The sequence below is a fragment of the Gracilinanus agilis genome, chromosome 1 (assembly GCF_016433145.1).
Source record: "Gracilinanus agilis isolate LMUSP501 chromosome 1, AgileGrace, whole genome shotgun sequence".
Taxonomy (NCBI): Eukaryota; Metazoa; Chordata; class Mammalia; order Didelphimorphia; family Didelphidae; genus Gracilinanus; species Gracilinanus agilis.
The window spans coordinates 672,993,474-673,019,239 of record NC_058130.1 but is presented as its reverse complement, the minus strand read 5'-3'; the positions used below and the strand labels follow the sequence as shown (position 1 = coordinate 673,019,239).

Below are 25,766 nucleotides of genomic sequence, written 5' to 3'. Positions count from 1 at the left end.
AAATAACTGACAAATTATAAATCAATTGCCTCTGAATAACCAGAGCAGAATAAACCTGGACTGAATCTAAGCTCAATTCTCCTTCCCTCAAAAGTTTTTTTTATATAAACAAGCAACCTATGTGACTTAAAGCTATACCTCCATTTTATTAGAGTCCCCAGCTTATTAATATGCATCTTTCATATGTAAAGGAACATCCACAACCACTGCTTGCCATTCCCTCTGTTCCCTCCCTTAGATGCCACCTACTCCTGCTTCTCCCTTTGCCTTTCCCTAATCAGAGTAGGCAGTACTAGCAATGAAGAGGAATAAAGGGAGAAGGGCTTGGAGAAGATCGGCATGGAAGGGCCCTGCTGGAATCCTCAAGGCTTTATCTCTTACTCCTCATTGCTGCTCCTTCTGTAATCTCTGTAATGTAAGAATGTTAAACTAACTTTGGAGGTAATGAGTTTATGTAATTCAATATTACCTAATTTTTAATACCTCTGAGTAATTTCATAAATAAACAGGCATTTAATGAGTCTATCCCATTTAGTCATCTGACTACTTTCTAAAATCTGTTTCACTAATCATACCTCGTTTGTTTACTGGTGAAGGAGGAAGGAAACTTGCAGGCATAGACCTCAAGCGATCATTCTGAATTCCCTCTAGGAATGGTTCTTTTACGTGATCTGTAATAAAACAGAAAAAACATTTACACCATTTTAAAACATTCCAGTTCCAAATGATCAGTCTTCTTACCAAATAATTCCCTAAACCATATATGACTGTCACAAAGTGTCTTGTATACCCTCTAAAAGAAGAGTTAAATCCAATTACAATAAAACCTCAGTATCAAAGTTTCAAATATCCAAAAAAAATAGATAATGAAGCATTGATCGCCTGAGAAGAACCCAGATTTCTGCACTAATTGCATTAAAAAAAAAACCTTTTAGAGGCTTAAAACTACAGTTCCTTTGAGTTGTCGTCTAGCCCCAACATATGTCCCAAGACACTTGCATGGTTTTCCCAAGGTAACCATCACTTTTCAGACCTGGGTCCCAACTCAAAAGCCTGGGCAAGCTCCACCAAGCTAATAAGAGCTCTAACAGGGAGGGGGCAGCAGGCTTGGGGGAGAGGGGGACAGACCAACAGACTGAGAGATAAAGGGGCCGTCCTGAGAGAAACTCCATTGGGTGCCTCTTCCAGCCCAGGTAGACAATGAAATAGAGCCAAAGGCCTAAGTAGGGTGTCTGAGTTAGCCAGGCTCAGAGCTTCAGCGACGACGTACCATGGCAAAGAGCCCAGAACGGAGGTGGGTGTGCAGTACCCCAGGAGTGTAATGAGCTATTACAGTCAGTTGCTACAGGGAGCATGACCCATAGCTGTTATGCAGTTTCTGAACTGGGGGAGGGCTGGGGTAGAGAAGGAGAACTTGTCATCAAAGGTCACAGGAGAAATTAAATAAAAACAGAAGGCCCAGGAAGTCCTAGATAGTGTTTGATGATCTTAAGAAAGAAACAAGGACAGAAAAAGTAATACACTAGGGCAGAAAGGGGAAGGAAGAGGATTGAATTTTTTTAACAGAGGTGTGCAAGAAGACTAAAATCATGGAAGATGGGTGGAATGAGCAGGTATCATTTGAAACTCACTTTCATTTGAACCAAAGGAGGAGAGAATAAACCTATACAATGAGTTTGCTGTAAAAATACATTTGACTTAAAAGGGAAACAGGAGAGAATTAGGAGAAAGGAGAAAGTGAAATAAGAGGAAGGCTAGACTCAGAAAAGGGTAAGTCTCAAGCAAGACAAACTCTAGTGATCATGAAGTGGGGCTTAAAAGAGAAAAATACTAAGAATGTATGACTGGGGTCTGAGCAAGGGGAAGCAAAGAGGGGCAGAGATGAGGAAGTAGCCTACATCAAGAGTAGAAAGTACTTAGCACACTCCTTTATCAAAATCCTCTTCTTTATAAAGATGGTAACATAAGGCAAAGAAAAGTGTAAGAGGACAGGATGGACAGAAATATATTATTAACAACCATGAACATAAATGAGCTGAACTTATCAAAAAACAATCAGGACCAGATGGATTTATAAATAACTGAATATATGACTCAGAAACATAAAGCCACTCTATAAATAAATTAAAGAGAAAAGGAAGACAAATACCTATCATAACTAGGAATAAACGAAGAATTCATGAATGAGAGATAAAAATACCCAAAAGACAAAATAGACAATTTTTATTATGTAAAACTAATATAAGCAAAAATACAGTTAAAATGAGAAATAAGAGAAAATTAAAATTAGAATTTAATTCTAAGTTCTAAAATTAAAATTAGAGAAAAAGATCCAAGATGCATATATGCCTTTATATCTACTTAAAAATATGTGTATATATATGCAAATATAGAAGTTGATTCAAATGAATAAGAAAAAGGGCCATTCTCTAATAGATAAATGGTCAAAGTACATAAATAGGAAGTTCTCAAAAGAAGAAATCTAAATTATCAACAAGATCCAGGATGGTGGAGTAGAATCAAGGAAGCTCAAAACCACCATGAGAATCCCCTACAACTAATCTTAAAATAACAGGAACAAAATGAATGCAAGAGTGAAAGAACCAACCAGAAGACAGAGTGATGCAACTTTTAAGAAGAGAAAAACCTAGAAGGGCAGAGAAAATCTGGGGCACTGGGTGAGAGGGGAACACAGACAACAGGAGGCTACAGCAAGGGAGTGAGCCAAGAATGGGACACACACACACACATCCCACATCTGCTGTGCCAGGTTCTGAACCTAAGCCCAAGCCAACATACAGACCCTGAGACCCTGCCTGGGCAGACAGAGATCCAACCAACCCACACCCCTTGAGTTTCTAAGCAAACCTGCAGTGGGGTCTAGAATTCCAGGCCAGGACCATCTGTGCTAAAGCAGCCTGATCTGTGTGGGCCCAGAGCAAGGTCAAGAGTCCCAGTCTGGGCCTGTGGCAAGGGCATATGGAGAGCAAAGAGCAAAGCACAGACACAGAAGACAACAATGAAAGTAAAGCTAACACATGCAAACTGGACACAGATTCTGGAAGAGCTCAAAGAAGATTTCAAAAAACAATTAAGAAGCAGAGAAAAAATGTGGAAGAGAAATGAAAGAATTGTAAGAAGAAATGGACCAAATGAAAAAGGAATTATTGGAAGCAGACATAGGAAAATCATTTCTTAAAAATTAGAACTGGGCAACTAGAAGCTAATGATTTCATGAGACAACAAGAAGCAATAAAATCAAATCAAAAGAATGGGGGGGAAAAACAGAAGAAAACATAAAATACCTCACTGAAAAAACAATTGCCTGGAAAATAAATCCCAGAGAGAGACAATTGAAGAATTATTGAACTAGGAAGCAGACAGGTGGCTGAGTGGATTGAGAGTCAAGCCCAGAGATAGAAGGTCCTGGGTTCAAATCTGGCCTCAGACACATCCTAGCTGTGTGACCCTGGACCCACTTAACCCCCAATTGCCTAGCCCTTACCACTTTCTGCCTTGGAATCAATATTGATTCCAAGATAGAAGGTAAGGGTTTAAAAAAAAAAAAGAATTATTGGACTACCTGAAAACCATGATTTAAATAAATAAATAAATGAATGAATAAATAAGTAAATAAATGAATAAAGCTTGGACATCATAATAGAAGAAATTATCAAATAAAACTTTCTAGATATTCCTGAACAAGAAAATAAAATAGAAATTGAAAGAATCCACAAATCACCTCCAGAAAGAAGTCCTCAAATGACAACCTCCAGGAATATAATAGCTAAATTCAAGAGCCCCCAAGCCAAGGAGAAAATACTTCAAGCAACCAGAAAAAAAAACAATTCAAATACCATGGAGCTACAATCAGGATCACATAGGACTTAGCAGCTTCCACATTAAAGGATCAGAAAACATGGAATATGATATTCAGGAAGGCGAAAGATCTAGGTTTACAACCCAGAGTCACCTATCCAACAAAGCTGAGTATATTCTTTCAGGGGGGAAAAAACAGTCATTCAATAAGATAGAAGATTTCCAAGAATTCCTGAGGAAAAATCCAGACCTAAACAAAAAATCTGAAGTCCAAACACAAGATCCAAGAGAAACATAAAAGGTAAATAAAAAAAAGAAAATTTAAGGGACTTAATAAAGTCAAACATTCTTAGTAGTAGAGCAGATAGAAGGAATATACTTAGAGAGTGGGGAAGTAAGCTGATTATTATGATATGCTATGCAAAAAAAAATCAAGGGGTGAAAAAGAATGCAATGAGAGAAAAGGGAAGGGAGTGATGGAATAGGCTAAATTGTATAACATAAAGCAGCATAAAAAATTACTACAGTGCACAGGAGGATAAGGATGGTAATGGGGAATGCTTAAACTTTACTCTCATTGTAACTGGCTCAAAGAAGGAAAAATAAATATACTCATTGGGGTATACATTCTATCTTACCCCTACAAAAAAGTAGAAGGGGAATAAGACAAGGGCAGGGGGAGGTATTTGGAAGGAGGGGAAGTGGAGGTGGGGTGATAAAAAGCAAAACATTGATGTGGAGTGAAATGAGGGTTTGTCCCTCAACTGGGGAATTGCTGAACAAATTATGACATACAATGGTGATGGAATACCATTATGCTATAAGGAATGATGAACTGCTTGATTTCTATAAGAACTGGAAAGACCTCCATGAACTGATGCAGAATAAAGTAAGCAGAACCAGGAGAATACTGTACACACTTAATGAAACATTGCGACAATCAAATGTGATTGATTTTGCTACTAAAAACAATGCAGTGATCCAGGACAACACTGAGGGACTTATGAGAAAGAACGCTATCCATATATGGAGAAAAAACTGTGGGAATAGAAATCCAGAAGAAAATATGTGACATCACTTTTTTATATGGGTATATGATTTGGGGTTTTAATTTTTAAAAATTACTCTATTACAAAAATGAATAATATGGAAATAGAATTTGAATCATAATAAATGTATAACCCAGTAAAAGTGAAATTGCTTGTCATCTCTGGGAGGGGGAGGGAGAGAACAAGAATCATGTAACCATGGAACCAATCCAATTAGAGAAATGTAAATTAAAGCAATTCTGAAATTCTTGGTTATATCCATCAGATTGCCAAGGAATTACAAAAAAATTAAAAAAAAGGAAGTCAATTGGTGGAGCTAACACAGGGTATAGGCAGAGTATGTGAAAAGGAGTACCTGAGTTCAGAACTGGCCCAGCCATTCTGGAAAGTAATTTCAAATTATATTTAAAAAGGCACTAAACTGTTCATAATCTTTTGATCTAGGATATACTATCATTTGACTTATAACCCCTATGAGACCAAAGAAGAAAAAGATTTATATGTACTATAATTCTTATATCAGCACTTTTTGTAGTGACAAAGAAATGGAAACTAAGGGGATGCCTAGTCAACTGGGGAATAGCTGAGCAAATTATGGCAAATAAATGTATTATTGCACTGAAACAATTGCAAATGATTATATTGACAAATGGGCAAAAGTCTAAAGAGACTTAAGTGGCTAATCAGGAATTCAAATGAATTTAGATTTTTGAAAGACATTTAAGAGATGGAAGCAAGGGCAAGCAATTAAGCACAAATTCAAAAGTAGCAAGATCCTCTAAAAATATGTCCTGAGTATTAAGGACAGGCAGAACAACTGGCACATACCAAAATGGTAGCCATATCTTCAAAGAAAGAGGGGAGTATTTATGAGACGGTGCTAAGGTAAAATCAATAGCATCTGGCTACTGGTTGAATAAAAGGGATAAGTAAGGAGTCAAGGCTGAGCCCTAGGTGGTGGAACTAGGGGAATGGGAGGAGTGTGGTGCATTTGAGAGTAAGTTTGGAAGGGGGAGGGAGGGTTTGGGGAGAAAAGAGAATGAATTCTGTTTTGGACATGTCGATGTTCACTGGACATCCTCTTCAATATGTCTAACAAGCATTTAGAGTATGAGACTGGAGATGAATAGAAAGGTTAGAGTTGGATAAGTAGAGCTGAAAATCATCGGAATAGATGACAATTTTATTCACTAGAGCTAATGAGATCATAAAGAGAAAAAGCACTGAGGAAGAAGAAAAAGGGGCCCATGAAACACCACTGTGGGACACCCAACGTTGTCAGGAATGACATAGATGAAGGTCCAGCAAAGAAGGTGAGAAAAATGAATATTCTGTTAATTTAAAACAATGAATTACAGGTCTCCCAATACAGAAGAATAATGAAAGGCAAATGAAGACCAAATTCTCTCCTCACTCTTCTCTCTGTTGGCCTCTCATCCTCCCAGAATCTCTATGTAAGGAGTGTGCCCAAGCCAACCAGATCTCTTTCTTCTCCAGGCTGTACTCTATTCCTCCTCTTCTCTGCCCCAACTCTTCACACTGAAGTATCATTCCCACCATGGAATTCACATATTGGAAGTCCCCTCTGCCTCTGTAGTCTCTGATTGAATGGGTTGTCCCAGAACTTCATTTAAGGAGCATACCCAGGCCAGCTGTGGCTCATTAGTCTCCAGGCTGTACTCTGAACCTTCTTTACCATCTAACACCACCTTGTGCCTCCTCTTTCAGCTTCCTTTTATGAACTGTCTTTCCCCATTAGAATGTAAGCTCCTTGCAAGCAAGGACTATCTTTATTTCTGTTTGTATTCCCTTAATAAATGATAAATAACTGACTTTTAAAATTACAAACTTCTCTGAGCATCATTTTCCTCACCTATAAAATGGAGGAGTAACCTGAGCAATCCTTAATGACAACATCTGATTTTATAATTCTGATCCTATTTTTAAGAGAATCTTTTTTCTGTATATGCATTAACTTAGCATGAGAATTATGAAAGCCAAATGAAGAAAAAGGTAATAGCTACACCCACATAAGTTCAAGAATTCTTCCCAAGAAACCTGAATCTTATGAAACTATAATTTCACCTCCTCATTCATGGTAATCCACTCAGTGATTCACAAATGAAAATGATTGAGGAGCAAAGAATAAATTAATTGTTCAGATTTCTGGATGAGGAAAAGTCCATGATAGAAGGGATCACAAAAGACAAAATGGACAATGCTGATTATATAAAATTAAGAAGTTTTGCATAAGCAATACCAATACAACTAAAATTGAAAAGAGAAGCAAATAACTAAGAAAACTAGTTGCACCAAGTTTCTCTGATAAGGGTCTCATTTATAAGAACTATAACAAAATGATTCAAATATGTAGGAATAAAGACCATTCCCCATTACTAAGTGGAAAAAGAATATGAATAGGAAATTTTCCAAGGAAGAAACTGAAAATATCACTAAGTATAAGAAAGAATGCTCCAAATCATTTGTAGTATTTTGTGTGTGTGTGTGTGTGTGTATATATATATATACACACATACATGTGTATATATATATATATATACACACATACATGTGTGTATATATATATATATGTACATATATATATATAGTAATTTGAGAAAAGTAGACAAAAACAACTCTAAAGTTCCACCTCACACTCATCAAATTGTCAAAGCTGACAAAAATCAGGAAGGGCTATGGGAAAATGGACTAAATTGTGTATACCCTTTGATCCATGATATTACTACAAGGCCTTCAACCCCAAAGCCATCAAGGAAAGTAGGGAAACATTCCACATCTGACCCTTCATGATCCTATTTGAGGTTTTGTTGGCAAAGATATTAGAGTGGTTTGCCATTTCCTTCTCCACCTCATTTTACAGATGATGAAAATAAATATAGAGGGGGATTGACTGAATAGCTCACCACTTGTATTAAAAGTGGTGTAATATGAGGAGGGGGATATAGCTAGGAGAAAGGTGGAATCTGTATAGCAATCCCCTCTTTATTCACTTCTACCCCTTAATACTATAAGACTAATAGGAGTCCCCTTGAAAAACGGGGGACCCTGGGAGGGCGTGCCGCCCCTAGGGATCCAAAGGAATTGTACCCCCTCAAGGTGGAGTGTGTGTGATGACCCAGTTCAATGTAGATGCAAGCTGGGGTTCACAGAAACTTTCCCCTCTTCACAGCAGGTGGTCAGGCCTGACATGGCTGTTACACTCCCTCCCGAATCAGTCTCCCAAATGGATCCAAATACAATCTGATCTTTTCTCTTATTTATTTTATCATCAGGGTTAAAGGAATGAATGCAGGAAGGAAAGGATAATGGTGGATAGTGGGTGCAGGAGATCCTAAGAATTTCCCCTCCTATCAGGTCCATCACCCTGGAAAGACCAAGTCTGTCTTAATCCAGAGCTTCACCTGCCCTTCCCCAGCTAATCCTAAAACCTATAAATCTGTTCGGTCTGTTTATCTAGATAAGGGATATAATATGGCAAGGTCCAAGGAATGAGGGTTCAGGGAACTGCTCCCCAAGGAGTCCAGAATCCCCAAACATTAGAAGGCACTTCTAGCAAACAGGAGATGACAGGCTGTTGTTGAATATCAGGTAGTAGGTCTTCTCTCTTGGTTAGGAACCCCAAAATGTCTTCTGGTAGCCACAGAGCTCAAACTCCATGTCCTCTCCCACGAACTCAAACCCTCAAAAGGACCTCTCTCAGGTCCAAAACTCCCAGAAGTCTCTGCTCTCTCAACTGTCATTTGGTCTCTTCTTCCAAAATTCCATGCCCCTCCTTGCAAGAATTCCATCCTTGCCTTCATCCTACAGGTATAAATGATGTTAAATAAAATATCACCAGGGTATCTAGCTGGGGTAACACAATGAGTTCTTAACTGTTGGTGATGTGCCAAATCACCAGATGTGGGTAAGGATTGTTAAAGGAGAGTCTGGTAGATAATAAAAAAGGTTTATTAACAAACTGGGACAGGAAGGGAAGGGAGTGGGATGAATGAACTATCTTAACTACAACTTAGATTCCCTCCCCCCCAAGGTCAAAAGGGTGACTACACTAACACACTAAAAATCCCTCAGCTGCCTAAATCAAACCTAACCAGAGTTCCTATTGAGGTATTCAAAGGAAGGAAAACTGGAAGGTGAACAGGTCCAGATGAATAAGGTGTGGTCTCACGTATGTGTTCTCAGAGCAGGTCCACAGGAATCCAGTTGTTCCTGCCAGTATAATCCAATTCTGGAGAGGGAGTAAGGATATTGACACTAGTGTCCACCACTGAGTGTCTTACCTAAAACTCAACCAAACTCCAGCCAAAGATCTCTTGATAGTTATTGTCCTCACCCAAAGCAGGATACACAGAGAGAAAATTCAACTCTCCCCATACAAGGAAAGTTCAGAGAGAGAGAGTAACTGACACTCTCTTCCAGCCACCCACTCAAAGTTCTGGAACCTTTTTCCCTCTGGCTGTCAATCACCTTCACTTTAATACAGATGAAGAAACCAAGGCAAATAGGGTTAAGATACCTGTCCAGGGTCACACAGCTAGTGTCTGAGGCCACATTTTTAACTCATCTTCCTGACCCCAGGCTCCCCACTCTATCACCTAGCTGCTAAACTTATATATTCAAAACTATTTATAGCAACTCTTTTTTTTTTTTTTTAGGGTAGTAGAGTTCTGGCAAGTAAGCGAGTATCAATTGGGGAATGGCTGAACAAATTATTGTATGTACCATAGAATATATGGAATAGTAATGGATTAATATTATACAGTAGGAAATTATGAAATGGGCAGGTTCAGAAATTCCTGGGAAGACTTTTAATGCATTGATGTAGGGAAATAAGATGAAGGTAATGACTTAAGTAATCGCGACATGGTAAAGACAACTTAATTATGAAAGATTTAAAAACTCAGATCAATGAAATGCCCAATCACAATTCTAGAAGCCTGAAGATGAAGTATGCTTCCCATCTCCTGAAAGAGAGGTGATAGATTTAGGGTGCAGAATGCATATTTTTTTAACATGGTCAATATAGGATTTTTTTTTTTGCTCAAGTATGTATATCTTAGGTTCTGGTTTGGTTTTGTTTTTTCTCTGCAATTGTGGAGAGATGGGGGAGGAGAGTGAGAAAAAAGATAGATTCCTGTTAATTAAAAAAATAAAATTTTTTAAAGTCTACATATGTCTAGGCATAAGTAGAAATGCTTAGAGAATGAAAATTACATAACTTTGAATGTTATATATGCCTCATAACTTCAATAATAGTACCAGTAATAAGTCAGAGAACTAAGAACAAATGAAAATGACAATTTAATTATAATAGAACTACTTGTTAGCACCTAGAAACCATTTTTATAGCAAATTTTCCTCTGATTACTTGAACTAGTTTTAAGTTATAGGTTTGAACAAAATTATGAAGCATCTTAACCAATCTCTCACTATTTGCCCATGTCTTTAGCATTGTTTATACACAAATGGAACTAGAAATGAAACCAAAGAAGTGGAAAAACAACAAACCCGATGATAAACATGGCAGACATTCATAGAACCTCTGGTGGTTTTTCTGAAATGTTATTGCCAAACAGTAATAAGAGAAAGATCTTTTTCTTACCAGGTAACTGTGGATAAACTTTCTCTATCATATAATCTCTTAAATCTCTTGGCATTTCTCCACGGATATCAACAAGAACCCGAGTTTCATTGGATGAAATCTGGTAGATGAGAATTGGACTAGGATCTGCTAAAATGAGTTCAGCACAATTTGCTTTAAATTGTGGTGCATCCTGAAGGGGAGGGAAAAAAAAAAGATCTTTTAATTATTTTCTAAAACTTCAAACTAGTATTATTTCTTCTTATACATTCTTACTTACACAATCTTACAGTACCTTCATAAGGAAGCCGACAAAATGGGATGTGATAGATACTTTATTGGAGACCAAATTTTTCCTGAACTTGGAAAAAAGCCCATCTGCAACAACTGTCAATGGTGCACGGAGTTCCTATAATATAAAGAATATTTGTCACTAAAACCAAACGTACTATACAAATTTACTATACCAAGTGTATAGTAAAAATGTTTAAAATTAAAATGTGAATATTGCTTATATATGTATATTTCACATGTGGCTTTCATATCTAAAAAATATTACTATCAAAATGTTTTGTCTAGCTAAAAGAAACTTTCTTTTTTATTTACCCTATCAATTCATCTTGGAATCCAAAGGCCAAGAGGAATCCTGTTTTCTACAACTGCAACATTTAAACCATTAACATCTTCAAACAGAGATTGGTGATCTCAGGATTACTGAGAGATAAAAGGTCAAATTTTGTCACATATTTCAAGGAAATTTCACAATTCTTTTCCCTAAAAAATTTGTGTTATAAAGTATTGCTTTATAAATCAATGGGCTTGCTGTCTAGGACTAAAAAGTATTTTGTTATAATGGCTTTTGGCTTAAATACTTTTATTTCCTCTAAAATGAGTGGGAAGTACCTTGAGAAATCTCTCATTAAACAACAAAAACTCTCAGAAAAAAGGAAACTTGGCAACCAGTAGAACTAAAAAGAAACACCTTCCAAGGAACTAATAACAGAGTATTTAAGGACCTATTTAATGGTGTTCCAGATACTCTAATTACTCCAAGTTGTAATTATTCAGTCTTCCTTCCTTCACTTTTTCTTTCCTTGGCCCTTCCCCCTTCTTTTCTTGCCCAGGCCCCCCACAACTCCTCTATTACAGTCTATTTCTGATCTCATATTTGCTCTACCACTACAAAATTTTGTTTTTAGAGTTTTTGTGTTTTAGAGTTTTAGAGCATTGTGATCTTAGAAGGAAAAATATAGATGATGTATAATTAATATGCTTCAATTTAAAATCTGCTCTTGTGTCCTCTAGTGCTTAAAGAAAACTAAAATAAAAATCTGAAATGAATAAAATATTAGTTCTCTTCTAGAATAAAAAGTTTCCACAGTTTCTTTATAAAGAAGAGTTTTTGATACATCTCACCTTGATGTCTCCAGTTTCTTTATCTTTGTACTGAACTCCCACCACAACATCATCTTCTTCCAACAATTTCAACACAACTCCTTCAATGTACTTTGTACTAAAGAAAAACAGAAAGGAGAAAGAAAAGTGGAAAGATTCTTACTGTTTTAAAACAAAGAACACACTCAAGAAACTTGGGTCACTCTCAATAAATTCCTTGTTACTTTCTCATTCTAACACCCTTCATTAGACCCTAATTTTATTTATACATGCACTTAGTTTGGGATCCTAGACACAAGAAGCAACATAATTTATTTCATTAAATTTTTCTAAAGAAAATATTTAAAATGGTGTCCTTTAACCAAAACCATTTTTCTAACCTGGCATCTAGTTATTAAAAAATGTGATATGGAGTATGAAAATTTAAATTATGAACTTAAGTTCATAAGATTTTTGTCTAATATCTTATATTTTTACACATTTTAAAATTTAAAATAATGACATAGTTAACATTCGAGTTGTTAAGAAAATAAATTACTTGAAAGTTTCAAGATCAGCCAGACAGATCAACCACAGCAACTGTCATACTCAAGAGTCTCTGCTTCAGTGCAGTCTTGATCCACAAACAGATGATCTAAGAATAAAGGCATGGTAGGGAGGCAAGGCCCTTCTCCATCTCCACACCTCCAGCCTTCCAAATGGTTGTAGTAGTTCTAGGGGAACCCTTCTCTTCTCCCATCCCAAAGCCTAGTTCCCACCAGGTACTGCTAATCTTACAAGCCTCAATCCTCCCTTATAGCCAGAGGTAATCCAACGTCCCTTTCTGCTCTGAGTCTTAGAACCTCCTCTCCAACAATCATCCCCATGTTCCAGACCCCAACTACCAACTTGGCCTTTCCATCTGCCAGGAAACTGAACCCTCCTTTGGGTGTTACCCTCATGAATTAAAATGTGAACTTCTTGACCACAAGGGCTGTCTCGCTTTTCTATCTATATTCCCAGCACTTAGCACAAAGCTTGGCACACAGTAAGAGCTTAATAAATGATTTACTATTACATTCCATAGCCAAGGTTCAATTTGTTTTAGACCACATCTAGGACAAGTGGGTCCTTAATGAGTTGAGAATAAAACTTCCTCATAATACAGTGTGTGACCAAAAAAAGAATCCAGAGCAAGCAGCCACAGCCAAATTCATTCTTATCTGATGAGTCAGAAGTAAGACTAGGCTGATAGGCACTGCAGCCTTGTAGTCTGTAGATATGGATATACATAGGACTAGATCTATTTTAATAGTGTAGGGACTTAATCTAGGGGAGGAAATGACATCTACCAATACAAGCCAGCCCCCTAGAGAGTCCCTGAGAAGGTAAGTGACTTGCCCAGGGTCACACTGCCAAAAAATGTCAGGTGGGACTTTCTCTCAGGTCTTCTTAGCTTCAAGGATAATTCTCTATCCACTACATGATATTTCATGGATGTTGATACTCTAACATCCACAAATCTAAGTATCCAATTGAATACATAATGATTTTGGGCCTCAGCTACAGCATCATGTAACAATAAAAATACAGAAAGGTCCAGAATTCAAATCCTAGTTTCAATATTTTCTAGTTGAATGTCAATAATCAAGTGACTTAAACTTTCTCAATCTGCTTCCTCATCTATAAACAGGAATAATGATGCCTTGAACTGCCTTTCTCAGAGGCATATTAGGAGAAAAAAACATTAAAGTACTACATAAATGTAAGCTATTCTATAATAAAATTCTCAAAAGAGAATCTTCTATACACTGCCTTTAAAAGCAAATCACAAGCTTCCTGGGTCTCAGTTTTCTAATCTATAAAATATGGAGATTGTACTAAGTACCCTCTGAGGTCCCTTCCATATCTAGATCCATCACTGGACCTGACTCTCAATCCACTGAGCCTCCCAGCTGCCCTCATGTTATATTCTTTAAATAGCTCAAATGATACATTAGGAGCACCAAATGTTAAAAAAAAAAAAAAAAAAGAAAGAAAGAAAGAAAATTCTCTAGCACACTGGATGGCTACTCAAAAGGGGATTTACAAAAAGATACAAGAATTATAAAGGATGAAAAGGCCTAGAAGGGGTATGATCTTCACTAGCAGAGGAAATAACCAACTGATGATATCACAGATCTGTTAGATTATAATGTTTGCCATAGTAAATACCTGAATCACTTAGCAAAATTCCCTTCATCTTTTTACTAAAGCCAAATGATCGCCAGGCACTCTTATTAGTAAGTAGCAGTCTTTACGGCTAATCTTTAAGCATTTTAAGTGATGGCCTTACTTGGGTTCTGCCATAGCTGCCCTTCGGAGATTCATGATGAAGCGTCCATGATGAAACGCTCGGCCACTCTGCACCTGACTGTCTGCTGAGCGTGGGAATGGCACTTCGACTTCCTCTCTGCATCCCTGGTTATGAACTACATAACCATTGACAACATGGGCATCAAGGCCTTCCACCGCACCTACAAAACAATGCCATTCAACAAGTTCAGTGGTGCCCGCTGAAATAATGTAGATCCTTGATGGGATGGTGGTGATACTGTTGAGATACCAAGGTTTAGTTGGTTCCTCAGTATCCCGCAGTGAAAAGGCCTTGAGCCTCCTCACAATGACCATTGCACTTCTCAGACTCACAGACATTTTTTTTTTAAACCCTTACCTTCTGTCTTGGAGTCAATACTGTGTATTGGTTCCAAGGCAGAAGATTGGTAAGGATGGGCAATGGGGGTCAACTGACTTGCCCAGGGTCACACAGCTGGGAAGTGTCTGAGGCAAGACTTGAACCTAGGACCTCCTGTCTCTAGGCCTGGCTCTCAATCCACTGAGCTACCAGCTGCCCCTCCCAGACAGATTTTTAAAAACAGGATAGGGATTTATTTTTAGAAACACAGTAAGATGAAGGGGAGGATTAAGGAATTAAGATTCCCTAACTCTAAGGGTTCTAGCTAATGTCCCATCTTCTAAGATCTCTGCATGAAGATTTCTTCTTTTGCTTCCAGGATCCCTAATCCCTACTCTGTCTGTCTAACTTCCCAGAACTGATTAGCTACCTGATACTATTTAATCCTCCCAGATTACTTTTGTAGGATAAACAGATCTTCTGAGTAGTTTCAAGGTGAACTCTTTATGTCAGGGTTCAGTAGGGTTAGACCCAAGTAGACTTCTGGCTTTCCCTCCATAGGCAATTTGTACAGGCTTGTCCAGTCACAGGTCTTCTGAGTTGACAGGTACTTTCAGCTTACAGGAACTCTGATGATTTCAAGTCAATGAAGGGTTTTTTTCCAGTCAGGAACAGCAAGGATTCAAGGTATTTGGCTCCAGGGGATAGGAAACCAAAAAAAAAAAAAAAAAAAACTCCTCAGTTCACCGAGACAGAGGGGAAATTTTAGCTCCAGACAGTCCAGAGGGCAGGAAATCCAAGAGCCCCCTAGTAACTGCCTGTGCTCACTTTTATCCCCTTCCCTGTATTCCAGAACACAGCCTCATCAGTTCCACAGCATGTGGTCAGGTCCAGCAAACCTCTCTCTTTACAAAATCTCTCTCTTTCACCTGTTTGCAACCTATTTCTCTTTTTCCCTTCTTATACCACTCTGGGCCTCGAGTGGGTTAAGTATGGGGGGGAGGGGGCAAGGGGTTGACAAATAAAGCTTAAGAAGTCCTCTGAAAAGTGAAGCAGGGAGGACCACAATGCTGGTGGAACATCCACAAATACTCAAAAGGGGTCTGGGCTCTCATGGATTCAGATGTTTGCTTGAGTAACGCAGACTGAAATCCAGCTAGGCCTATCCATGCCACCAAACCCATTCAAGTCCTTGCGCAAGTTTCTTCTGATACTTTAATGCTGCACCGAGATCTTGCCACACGCCCAGCGTGTACTTTGGCTCACACGTTTCTCTAATGACATCCTTTATCCCAGTTCTTTAGGGGCTTCTTTTAGGTTGTTATAGATTGCTCAAATCCACCCTAAACCCCTTTGGGACACACATTTTAATCCTCAGAAACTGTAGTTCTCCAAACTGCAGTTACAAAACAGGGATAGAATGTTGGCACTTAAAAAAATAGGCCTTTGTTTCTTGAAGAAGTTTGAGGTCATTAAAAGAACTTCACCCACTTCTCAGGGCAGCTCTTTCTTCCTCTTGTATGTTTGAATGTCCAATTCACTGCCTATTTTTACTGTATTTTATATACATAAAGAGCAACTTTTGGCACAGTGAATAGAGCACCTCGGGAGTGAGGAAACCAAGTTAAAACCCAGCTTCAGACACCTAGCTGTGTGACCCTGGGTAAGTCACTTAATTCTGTTTGCCTCTGTTTCCTTATCTATAAAATGAACTAGAGAAGGGAATAGCAAATTCCAGTATCTTTGCCAAGAAAACCTAAATGGAATCATGAAGAGTCAGATGCAACTGAAACTACTGAATAACAACAACAAATACACATAAAGATGGGTAAGTTCTAAAAATTGTCCATCTAATTATATTGTCATAATCTGTGCCATAGAATCTTTGTCTACCTACTTGGTTTTTCTTGCAAAGAGTCAGGCCAAATTCTTTTGAGTGGGTATATCTCTCTTCTTGGAGATTGCAATGTTCTAGGGCTTCACATAACCAGAATGAATTCATCCACAAAAAAGGAACTTCTAAGAAACTCACCATCCACTAGGAATTCTCCTCAATTTAAGATTCTGCATGGGATTTATTCTATCACAGTAATGATGATCCTTGGCAAACATTTATCTCAATCAATTAGTAAACATTTATTTAGGACAAATTATGTGTCAGACAGTGAGCTAAACTCTGGAGATACAAAAATGAAATGGAAATAGTTCCCTGCTCTTGAGGGCCTTTTATTTTAATGAAGATGACAATACACACATGTTGTATAGGTAAATACAAACACTTACACTAAACAATGTGTGGTAACATGGGAGTTGGGGAGGAAGTCTTTTTATATGCCTTCTCTTATACTTATGACAAGATCAAATAAGGTTCTATCTGTTATCTTTCAAATAAATCTGAATAATATTGATATGGGAGATACCTTGTGAGAGGAGCCTTTAAGGTAGCAATTTGCTCTACTGAACTCAGAAGCTTTTTAATAATTAACAAGCCTTGTAGGATCTTGAATTCTCTACATCTCAGTCAACTGTTTGATTATAAAGATATGGTCTTCTTTAGATGGTTGCATGTAAGACCCTCTCCCTTCCTTCTCTACCGCTATTCTCACTGAGGATGTCCTTGATGCATGTGCAGATAATTCTCATAAAAATTTTATGTAGTTGTACATAAGATTGGTAGTTTATGCTTTCTGAGCCATCTTTTTTGGAATTAATAAGGTTCAAGATTTTTTCCAGGACTCTGGCAACACATTCTCCCTTCAGATACTTTTTAATCAATTTCCCAATGCCTTAATAATTGTCCCTCCTCCAGCAAAAATGCAGCTCCTTTTTTGCCCTTTGTTTTCTTAAGTGCCATTTCTACCTGCTTTCCAAGTACATGTGGGATTGAGTTCAAGTGTGATGGCTCTGCCTTCCTTGATGATGAAAAGAAACTGTTATAAAAATCTTGGCATAATTTTCTCATTTTTCTTCTTATTTTTTTTTCCAAGTTGCATTCTCCAATTTAAGGATGACTTTGCTTATTTAGACCTCTTGTCAAGCTCTCTTTAAATTTGTTTTACCCTTCACTACTGTTTTTTATTAGGATATGCTACTCATAATTTTCTAGATACAGCTATAATATTTTTCAAACACATGCATATTATTTACTAGTGCTACCTTTGGCTATGATCTTTCTCCATTTCACAAATCTAAAAGTGCTTCTTGGGTTTTTTTAGTATTCTTGTTTTAATAATTGATTTCTATTGGTTAAACTTCTGTGTGATATTGGTCTATGTATATGTCTTTCCATCCATTGCTCAGTTTTCATTACCAATTTGTTTAAATTGGTCAGAATCGAGTTGTTTCAATTGCATATATTTATTTTCCTCATTAGCATTCTAAATGCTAAAAGACACTAGAATATTTTTGATCTTTGATCAAAAAAGTACATGTGCAACTGATTCAGGAATGCCTCATATCAATAATATAGTTTCCTATTAAAATATAATCAATTTCCATTTCTGTGATGTTATTCAATGAATGTCATGTCTTTCATCTTCTGACTTTTTCTCAGAGAAAGCTTTCATTGTGCAGACATGAGGCTTTTGCGTAACTCGCAAGACTTTGTCCTTTTTTTCCTTACTCCTGGATCTATAGTTTCCAACATATTGTTCATCATTCTTGACTATTCCTACCAATGCAATCAAGGCACCAAGAATCAAAGTATAGTAACCAGAGGAGCTGTGTGGATCAATATACAACTTCTCCCTCCATCACCTTGGCTTGGGCACTGTAGGTGGGGTCAGGGGTGCTCGGCTGAGACAAACATTCGTAAGCCCTGGTGGTTACCAGCACACCTTGGTGGTCATTCAGGCATCCCATTCCTCACTCAGTTAGATCCATATACCATCTAAGGATCTTGGACCCCCTTTATCAGGCCCATCCCTCAGAAGCACTATAGCCCCTATGACAATTACTAAGTTCTTCATATAAATTCTCTCCCTCTTCACCCTCTGCAAAAGATGTCAGTTAGTTAATAAACATTTAGTAAGCGCCCACTTACCAGGCACTGGGCTAAGCACTGGGGATACAAAGGAAGGCAAAAGACAGTACCTGTGCTCAGGGGACTCACAGTCCAATGGAGGAGACAACATGCAAACAATTATGGGCAAATAAAATATATTCAGGATAAACAGGACACAGTCAAAAGGGGAAGGCACTAAAATTAAGCAAGATGAGACTAACTATGAGACATGACTAGCCATTACCACTCTTCTGCCAAGACAGAAGGCAAGGGTTTTTAAATTGAGAGATAGACAGATAGACAGCGATAAAGAGAGAATGATAGAGACAGAGGCAGAGACAGAGAGACTGGGAGAGAGGGAGATGAGAAAAGCCTCCTGCATGCAGATGGAGGGATTTTATCTGGGACTAGAAAGAATGGTGATTCACAATCAGAAATTATTTTTATGATGATCAGTCTTTAAGTTCATATCATAAACATGGCAACATAAGATGACCTGTCATGAAATATTTCTTGCTACTTTTAGACAGGTGATAAAACCAATTCCATCAACTCAATTACAGAATTTAAGAGTTTAAACCTCAGCATCTATCTTACCTCTATGAGAGGAATCTGTTCACCAATCTTCCACTTAGTGGCAACTTCCATCTGTTTACTTTTTTCATATAGTGAAAATGTCAAGATTAACTTGATTCAGTTCTCTCAGTAGTATGTCCACTCACTGGTCAATGGCCAAGGACTTGACAAATTTCTAGATTATATAAAAACTGTGTTGTTCTTAGCACCCTCTGCTTCCTTTTCCAACATTATGACATTGTTACTGTGGAAGTGGAAGGGCTGAAAGTCATTTTGTATTTTTATTTCATGGCCTAAGAATTAACAAATGGTCAACTCATTGAGGATAGGCCTCTCTGTATGTAGTGAGGGATGGTCTGCAGAAAGTAGGCCCTATTGCTAAAACTGTACTCAACCAAGGAACATATAAATAAATATCTCACACACACACACACACACACACACACACACACACGGAAGAGGCCCGAGTAGGAGAGGAAGAATATATTACAGAAAGAAAGCAGACATGCCAACTTAAAAAAAAAAAAAGTTAATTAGTAGCATTGAAATCACTGCTAAATTTTTGTGAAGCAAATTTACTCAATGGGAGATCATTTAATTTCACAATTCCAATTTTTGCTTATCTTTCTAAGATAATGTGTGTATTTTCTGGTACCTAAAAACCTTTAATGATTTTCAATGTCTTAGTTTTTAAGTGAAATGGCAAATTTGCTGAGACCAGCAATGTTCTACATGAGACAAATACATCTTACTCCTAAAGCACAGAAATATAATGCAATTTAAAATCAGGTAGAAACAGAAAACAAACAATATGAGTTCTTCATAAACAAGATAAAGTTCAAGGACATTGATTATCTTCTGATTTTTAACATACACAATCAATGTAATTCTTTCTACACAGAAAGGCCAGATTATAAATTTGGAGAGAAAATTAAAATTGCTCTCCTTCAATCTCACTCAATCCAGGGACAAATTTTAGAATCAAGACTTAACCCTGCTATGAAAATCAGACATTTTATACTTGTACTATGATCCTAAAGGTTAACTATTTTTTCAAGATTATTTTTCTCTTATGATCCCTACAGTTAAAAACCCCTTCTTAAAGAGGAGGAAATAATGGTAAAAACCATGTGCTTGGGAGTGAAGGGATCTGGATTTGAATTTGGACTTTACTACTTCCTAACTATATGACTTGAGGCACATTACACCACCCTTCAAGGTCTCACTTTTCCTCATGAAGAAGTCTGTAAAACAGATAAAACATCTCTGTGGTCCCTTCCAGATCTCAATCCTATAATTTAAAATTAGTTACTTTTACATCAATTGACCAAGAGATAGATACCTGAATTCTGAAAATAGTCTCTCAGTATTTTATTTAGTCTCTGTGTTTCATAGCAAACAAAAAATTCTATCTTTAAAAAATATTCATATCTCTTCTACAGTTCTAGAACTAAGGATCAAGAAAATATCTTCAGGAAATCTATTCACTACTCTAGTAAAATTTCAAGTTGTTTTCCATGTTTTTTATTATGTGGATATTTTAATGCTATTACTAGAGTTGGCTCATTAGCACCTTTGGAAAGCTTAAAAAGTATGAGTGCAAAAGATCCTAAAATAAGCATATAAAACAATCCCAGTTTAAGATATTTTTTCAAACTTTTCTCTCTACATCAAAATCCAACATCTCTGTAAAAATAGATACAGTAGATCTTTGGCAATGTATACTGTCTTAAAATCAGGCATACCAATACTCTTATGTTTTGGTTTCTTTTTCAGTGAACTGGATATTATTAGCAGTTTTAATGTTCATGTGGGAACTAAAAGCCACCACTATCTACAAATTCAAATTATTCAGTTATCTCTTCCTACCTTGCACCTCAAAATTTGATATCCAAAACATTTTTTCTACTGAAAAGAGGCTAGGTAGAAGTATCTTCAAGTGAATCTATCAAAAACTTCTGGCCAGCAACAAAAATGTTTTAAAAATAAATCTAACATTTCCCCAAACTCTTTTGTGTTACCATTACCTCCTGCTTTCAGGAAAGTCTGGAAATTAATTAATTCAGGAAGCTTCAGGGATATAAAATGAAATATCCTCTTAGAGTTGTAGATGAATTAAAGAATTTTTAAATGCAGCAGTTATACATAGAAAAATTTTACACTACCAAGTAGCAATGAAAAAGTTACTAGAACCTTGTATATACCTACCTTCAAGACCCAGATCCTTAAGAGCACAAAACCCTCCTGGCTGTAGCAATTCTCCAAGTATCCTGTCTGGCTCTTTTAAATCTCTCTCAATTACTGTCACCTTTCTTCCATCTCTAGCTAGTACTGCAGCCAAAGCAGATCCAAGTACACCTGAGCCCACAATAATAACTTCTGGGTCATACTCAGAAGTCACTGATGAAACTGTTCCCAATAGGGTTGTCTCTGGAGCATCAACTTCCTTTTTGCCCTATGTAAGAAAAGAGACAACACTGAATTACTCTTTTTCCCTTCACGTAGTCATTCTAATAAGCAACAAGTGACATTTATATATGTTTTCAAAGCAATTTTTTATAAAATAATAGCATTAAAGAGGTTTATTGGCAATAAATTACTTTGAACTTTGGGATCTGATTATTAATGTAAAAAAATCCATGTTTTTTAAGTTCCAGGCCTTTATCACTTTAACTTTCTTTTATTTTTTAATAGAAATAAAGCAATTTCCCATCTCTACATGAAATACTTTTAACTAAATCAAACTTAAGAGTTCTTATCATTATAAAAAATTATTTTGGGGGAGCAGCTGGGTAGCTCAATGGATTGGGAGCCAGGCCTAGAGACGGGAGGTCCTAGGTTCAAGTCTGGCCTCAGACACTTCCCAGATGTGTGACCCTGGGCAAGTCACTTGACCCCCATTGCCTACCCTTACCACTCTTCTGCCTTGGAGCCAATACACAGTATTAACTCCAAGATGGAAGGTAAGGCTTTTAAAAAAATTAAAAAATAAAATAAAATAAAGAAATAAAAAATTATTTTTTCCAAAGTATTAGGTCAACAAACAAATGTACTATTTGGCTCTAAAATACAAAGCAAATCATATGTATGAATTATTTATGAGTAAATAAAAACATTCTTTTCCTAAAACATATTTTTGGAAACTATTCTGAGATAAATTCAAGAATTCATAATCCAGGAAAAAGAAAATAAACTTCATTTTAAAAAAAAAGACCCTTACCTTCTGTCTTAGAACCAATATTGTCTTAGAATCAATATTGTATATTGGTTCCAAGACAGAAGAACGGTAAGGGCTAGGCAATGGGGGTTAAGTGATTTGCCCAGGATCACACAGCTAGGAAGTACCTGAGGCCTGATCTGAACTTAAAATTTCCTGTCTCTAGGCCCAGTTCTCAATCAACTGAGTCACACAATTGCCCCCTAAACTTCATTTTGAAAGGGATGTCCAAAAACCTTGTAGAGTAAAAATCTTATCATTCATTCATTCAAAAACTATTTGAATGTCTACCACATATGTGCCAGGCACCATATTTTAAGAAATGCCATTACAATAATTCCTTTTTAATAGGAAGATTTCTAAACCATTACCCATATATTAGAATTGGTATTAGAGTCAGAAAACTCTAGGGTTTAAAATTTATCTTCTCCAAATTCATGTTGAATAGATAAACTCTATCCACAAGATCCTTTTTAACAGCCAACTAGCCTTGGCACCTTCAGGGACAGGGAACTTATACCTTTCCATATAGTCCATTTAATTTTCAAATAGGGAGTGACTCAATATAGGATAAAGAGCAAAGACTCCAGAATCAAAAGACCTATGTTCAAGTTCTAGCTCTGCCACTACCTGTGTGCTAAGGCTACTTCATCTCCCTAAGGCTTTTTCCTCACCTGAAAACATAGAGTGGAGTTGTACTAAAAAATCTATTAAGTTTCTTTCTACTATAAACTGATCAAAGAATCTGATCAAAGTAAGAATATTGCTGGCTCATCACAGATAAGTATTCCTCTATCCATGGAATAAGTTTATTTCAACATATTTCAAGAAATCATAAAAGAAAACATCTAGACATTTTAAAACCAGAGGGCGAAGTAGAAGTGGAAAGAATACATCTCTCCTGAAAGAAATTTTACAATGAAAACTATCAGGAATAATATAGCCCAAAATTCAGAGCTCCTAGGTGAAGGTAAAAATGTTGTTAGCAGGTACTAAAGAGAAACAGTCATGATCACCCAAAACTTATCAGCCACCACTAAAAAGGAGGAGAGAATATTCATTAATGATACTGTCCTACATTATCCTTCACTTCTGTATATTTGAATTTCCAATATAATATTCTATCTTTTATTTCTTTAGTAAGGTTTGCCACTGATTATTTTTGCTGAATTCACTACAAATTCTGCTTTCATAATTCTCATTCCTCTTTTGCATGATACTGAGGAAGTTATGGTTCTGTGTTCTCATGTTCCACCAGATTTGATGTCTCATCAAAAGTTAGATTGTTTACCTTTGTTTTACAGTTTTTATTTAGAGGCTAGAACTCTCAAAAAACTACTGATCAATTTCCCTAATGAATATTGATATAAAATTTTAAATAAAATAGTGGCAAAGAAATTTTAGCAATATATCACAAGGATTTTATACTTATATATATATTTTATACTTATACCTGGCTGGATTTATACCATGAATAAAGGGCTGGTTTAATATTAGGAAAAGCATAAATAGAACTGATCATATTAATAACAAAACTAACAAAACCTTTTTAACAGATGCAGAAAAAGCATTTGACAAAATATAACACCCATTCCTGTTAAAAATACTGGAAAGTATAGGAACAAATGAAGCTTTCCTTAAAATGATAAGTAGTATCTATCTAAAATGAAGAAGCAGCATTACCTGAGGACAAGCTAGAGAAGCCTTTCCAATAAGATCAGGAGAAAAGCAAATTACTCCATTATAATCCTTACTATTTAATACAGAACTAAAAATGTTAATTATATCAATAAGGCAAGAAAAAGAAATTAAAGGAATAAGTATAAGCAAAGAGAAGAAGGTCAAGAATCTCAAGGTAATCAATTAAAATTGAAAAATGGGGGGCAGCTGGGTAGCTCAGTGGATTGAGAGCCAGGCTCAGAGACAGGAGGTCTTAGGTTCAAATCCAGCCTCAGACACTTCCCAGCTGTGTGACCCTGGGCAAGTCACTTGACCCCCATTGCCTACCCTTACCAATCTTCCACCTATAAGTCAATACACAGAAGTTAAGGGTTTAAAATTAAAAAAAAAAAAAAGAAAGAAAGAAAGAAAGAAAGAAAAAAGAAAAATGGGTTGCGGCGGGTTTGTCTGCCTCAAGTCTCTCCCCATCCCAATTCATCCTCCATTCAACCATCCAAGTAATGAGTGATAAAAGGTGATATAAACAAATAAGAGGGGCATTTAGGAGATTACCTATCAGAACTATAGAAAGGGAAAGAGAGATCAAACAAGAGATAGAGAGGTTTACAGGCAGTAAAATGGACAATTTTGAGTGACACATATAAATGATACCGAGTCAAATTTATAAGAATAAAAGCTATTCCCTAATTGATAAATGGCCAAAGGATATAAAATAGTCAATTTTCAGTAGAAAAAAAAAACCCCAATTACATGTAAAAACATTTTTCAAAGAATACTGAGTCTTGAATTCTCTCCCTTCCTCTCTCCCAACCCCACCAAACAATAATCAATCTCATAAAGATTTTCCATGGACAATCATATAGGATATTTTCCTATATTAATCCTTTTGGGGAAGGAAATTCAAATTTTAAAAAAATGAAGAAAAAATGAAAAAAAAATGTGCTTTCATCTGGATTCAGACTTTTATAATTCTTTTTCTCTAGAAGCAGATAGTATTTTTTTTTTACTTTGAGTCCTCTGGTATTGTTTTGGGATCATTGTATTGCTGAGAATAGTTAAGTTATTCACATTTATTTATTATATGGTATTCCTGTCACTATGTACAATGTTCTCCTGGTTTTATTTATTTCACTCTGCTCCAATTCATTTAAGTCCTTCCAGGTTTTTCTGAGCTCAAAGACCTCTTTGTCATTTCTTACAACACTATTTTGTTGTAATTCCATTACAATCATATAGTATAACTTACTCAGCCATTCCCTAATTGATAGGTATCCTCTCACTTTTTAAATCTTTGCCCATCCCCCCACAAAAAGGGCTGCTTTCAAGATTTTTGTCCATATAGATAAGTCCTTCCCCTTTTTGTTTTCATCTCTTTGGGATACAAACCTAGTAATATTATTGCTGGGTCAGAGGATATATACTATTTTATAGCCCTTTGGTCATAAGTCCAAATTGCTCTTGTAATAATTAAAATTCTCTGGAGACTGACTATTAATTTATAATTATTTATTAGTAAAAGTTAGAGGGAGGAAGCAGCTGGGTGGCTCAGTGGATTGAGAGTCAGGCCTAGAGACGGGAGGTCCTAGGTTCAAATCCGGCCTCAGACACTTCCCAGATGTGTGACCCTGGGCAAGTCACTTGACCCCCATTGCCTAGCCCTTACCATTCTTCTGCCTTGGAGCCAATACATAGTATTGACTCCAAGACAGAAGGTAGGGGTGTAAAATATATATATATATATATATACATGTATATATATATATATATATATA

The 25,766-nt window shown here is 36.6% G+C and overlaps 1 protein-coding gene across 1 annotated transcript in view; it reads right to left on the bottom strand.

Annotated features, from left to right (window-relative positions):
• Positions 1-25,766, bottom strand: part of SQLE (squalene epoxidase) — a 45,584-nt gene that overhangs the window by 4,977 nt on the left and 14,841 nt on the right. Inside the window, exons 2-7 of the mRNA XM_044658284.1 lie at positions 21,306-21,552; positions 14,180-14,360; positions 11,887-11,983; positions 10,766-10,879; positions 10,492-10,663; positions 576-671 (exon numbers count right to left, since the gene is read on the bottom strand). Of these exons, the coding sequence (XP_044514219.1) occupies positions 576-671; positions 10,492-10,663; positions 10,766-10,879; positions 11,887-11,983; positions 14,180-14,360; positions 21,306-21,552 (907 nt within the window). The remainder of the gene's footprint in view (positions 1-575; positions 672-10,491; positions 10,664-10,765; positions 10,880-11,886; positions 11,984-14,179; positions 14,361-21,305; positions 21,553-25,766) is intronic.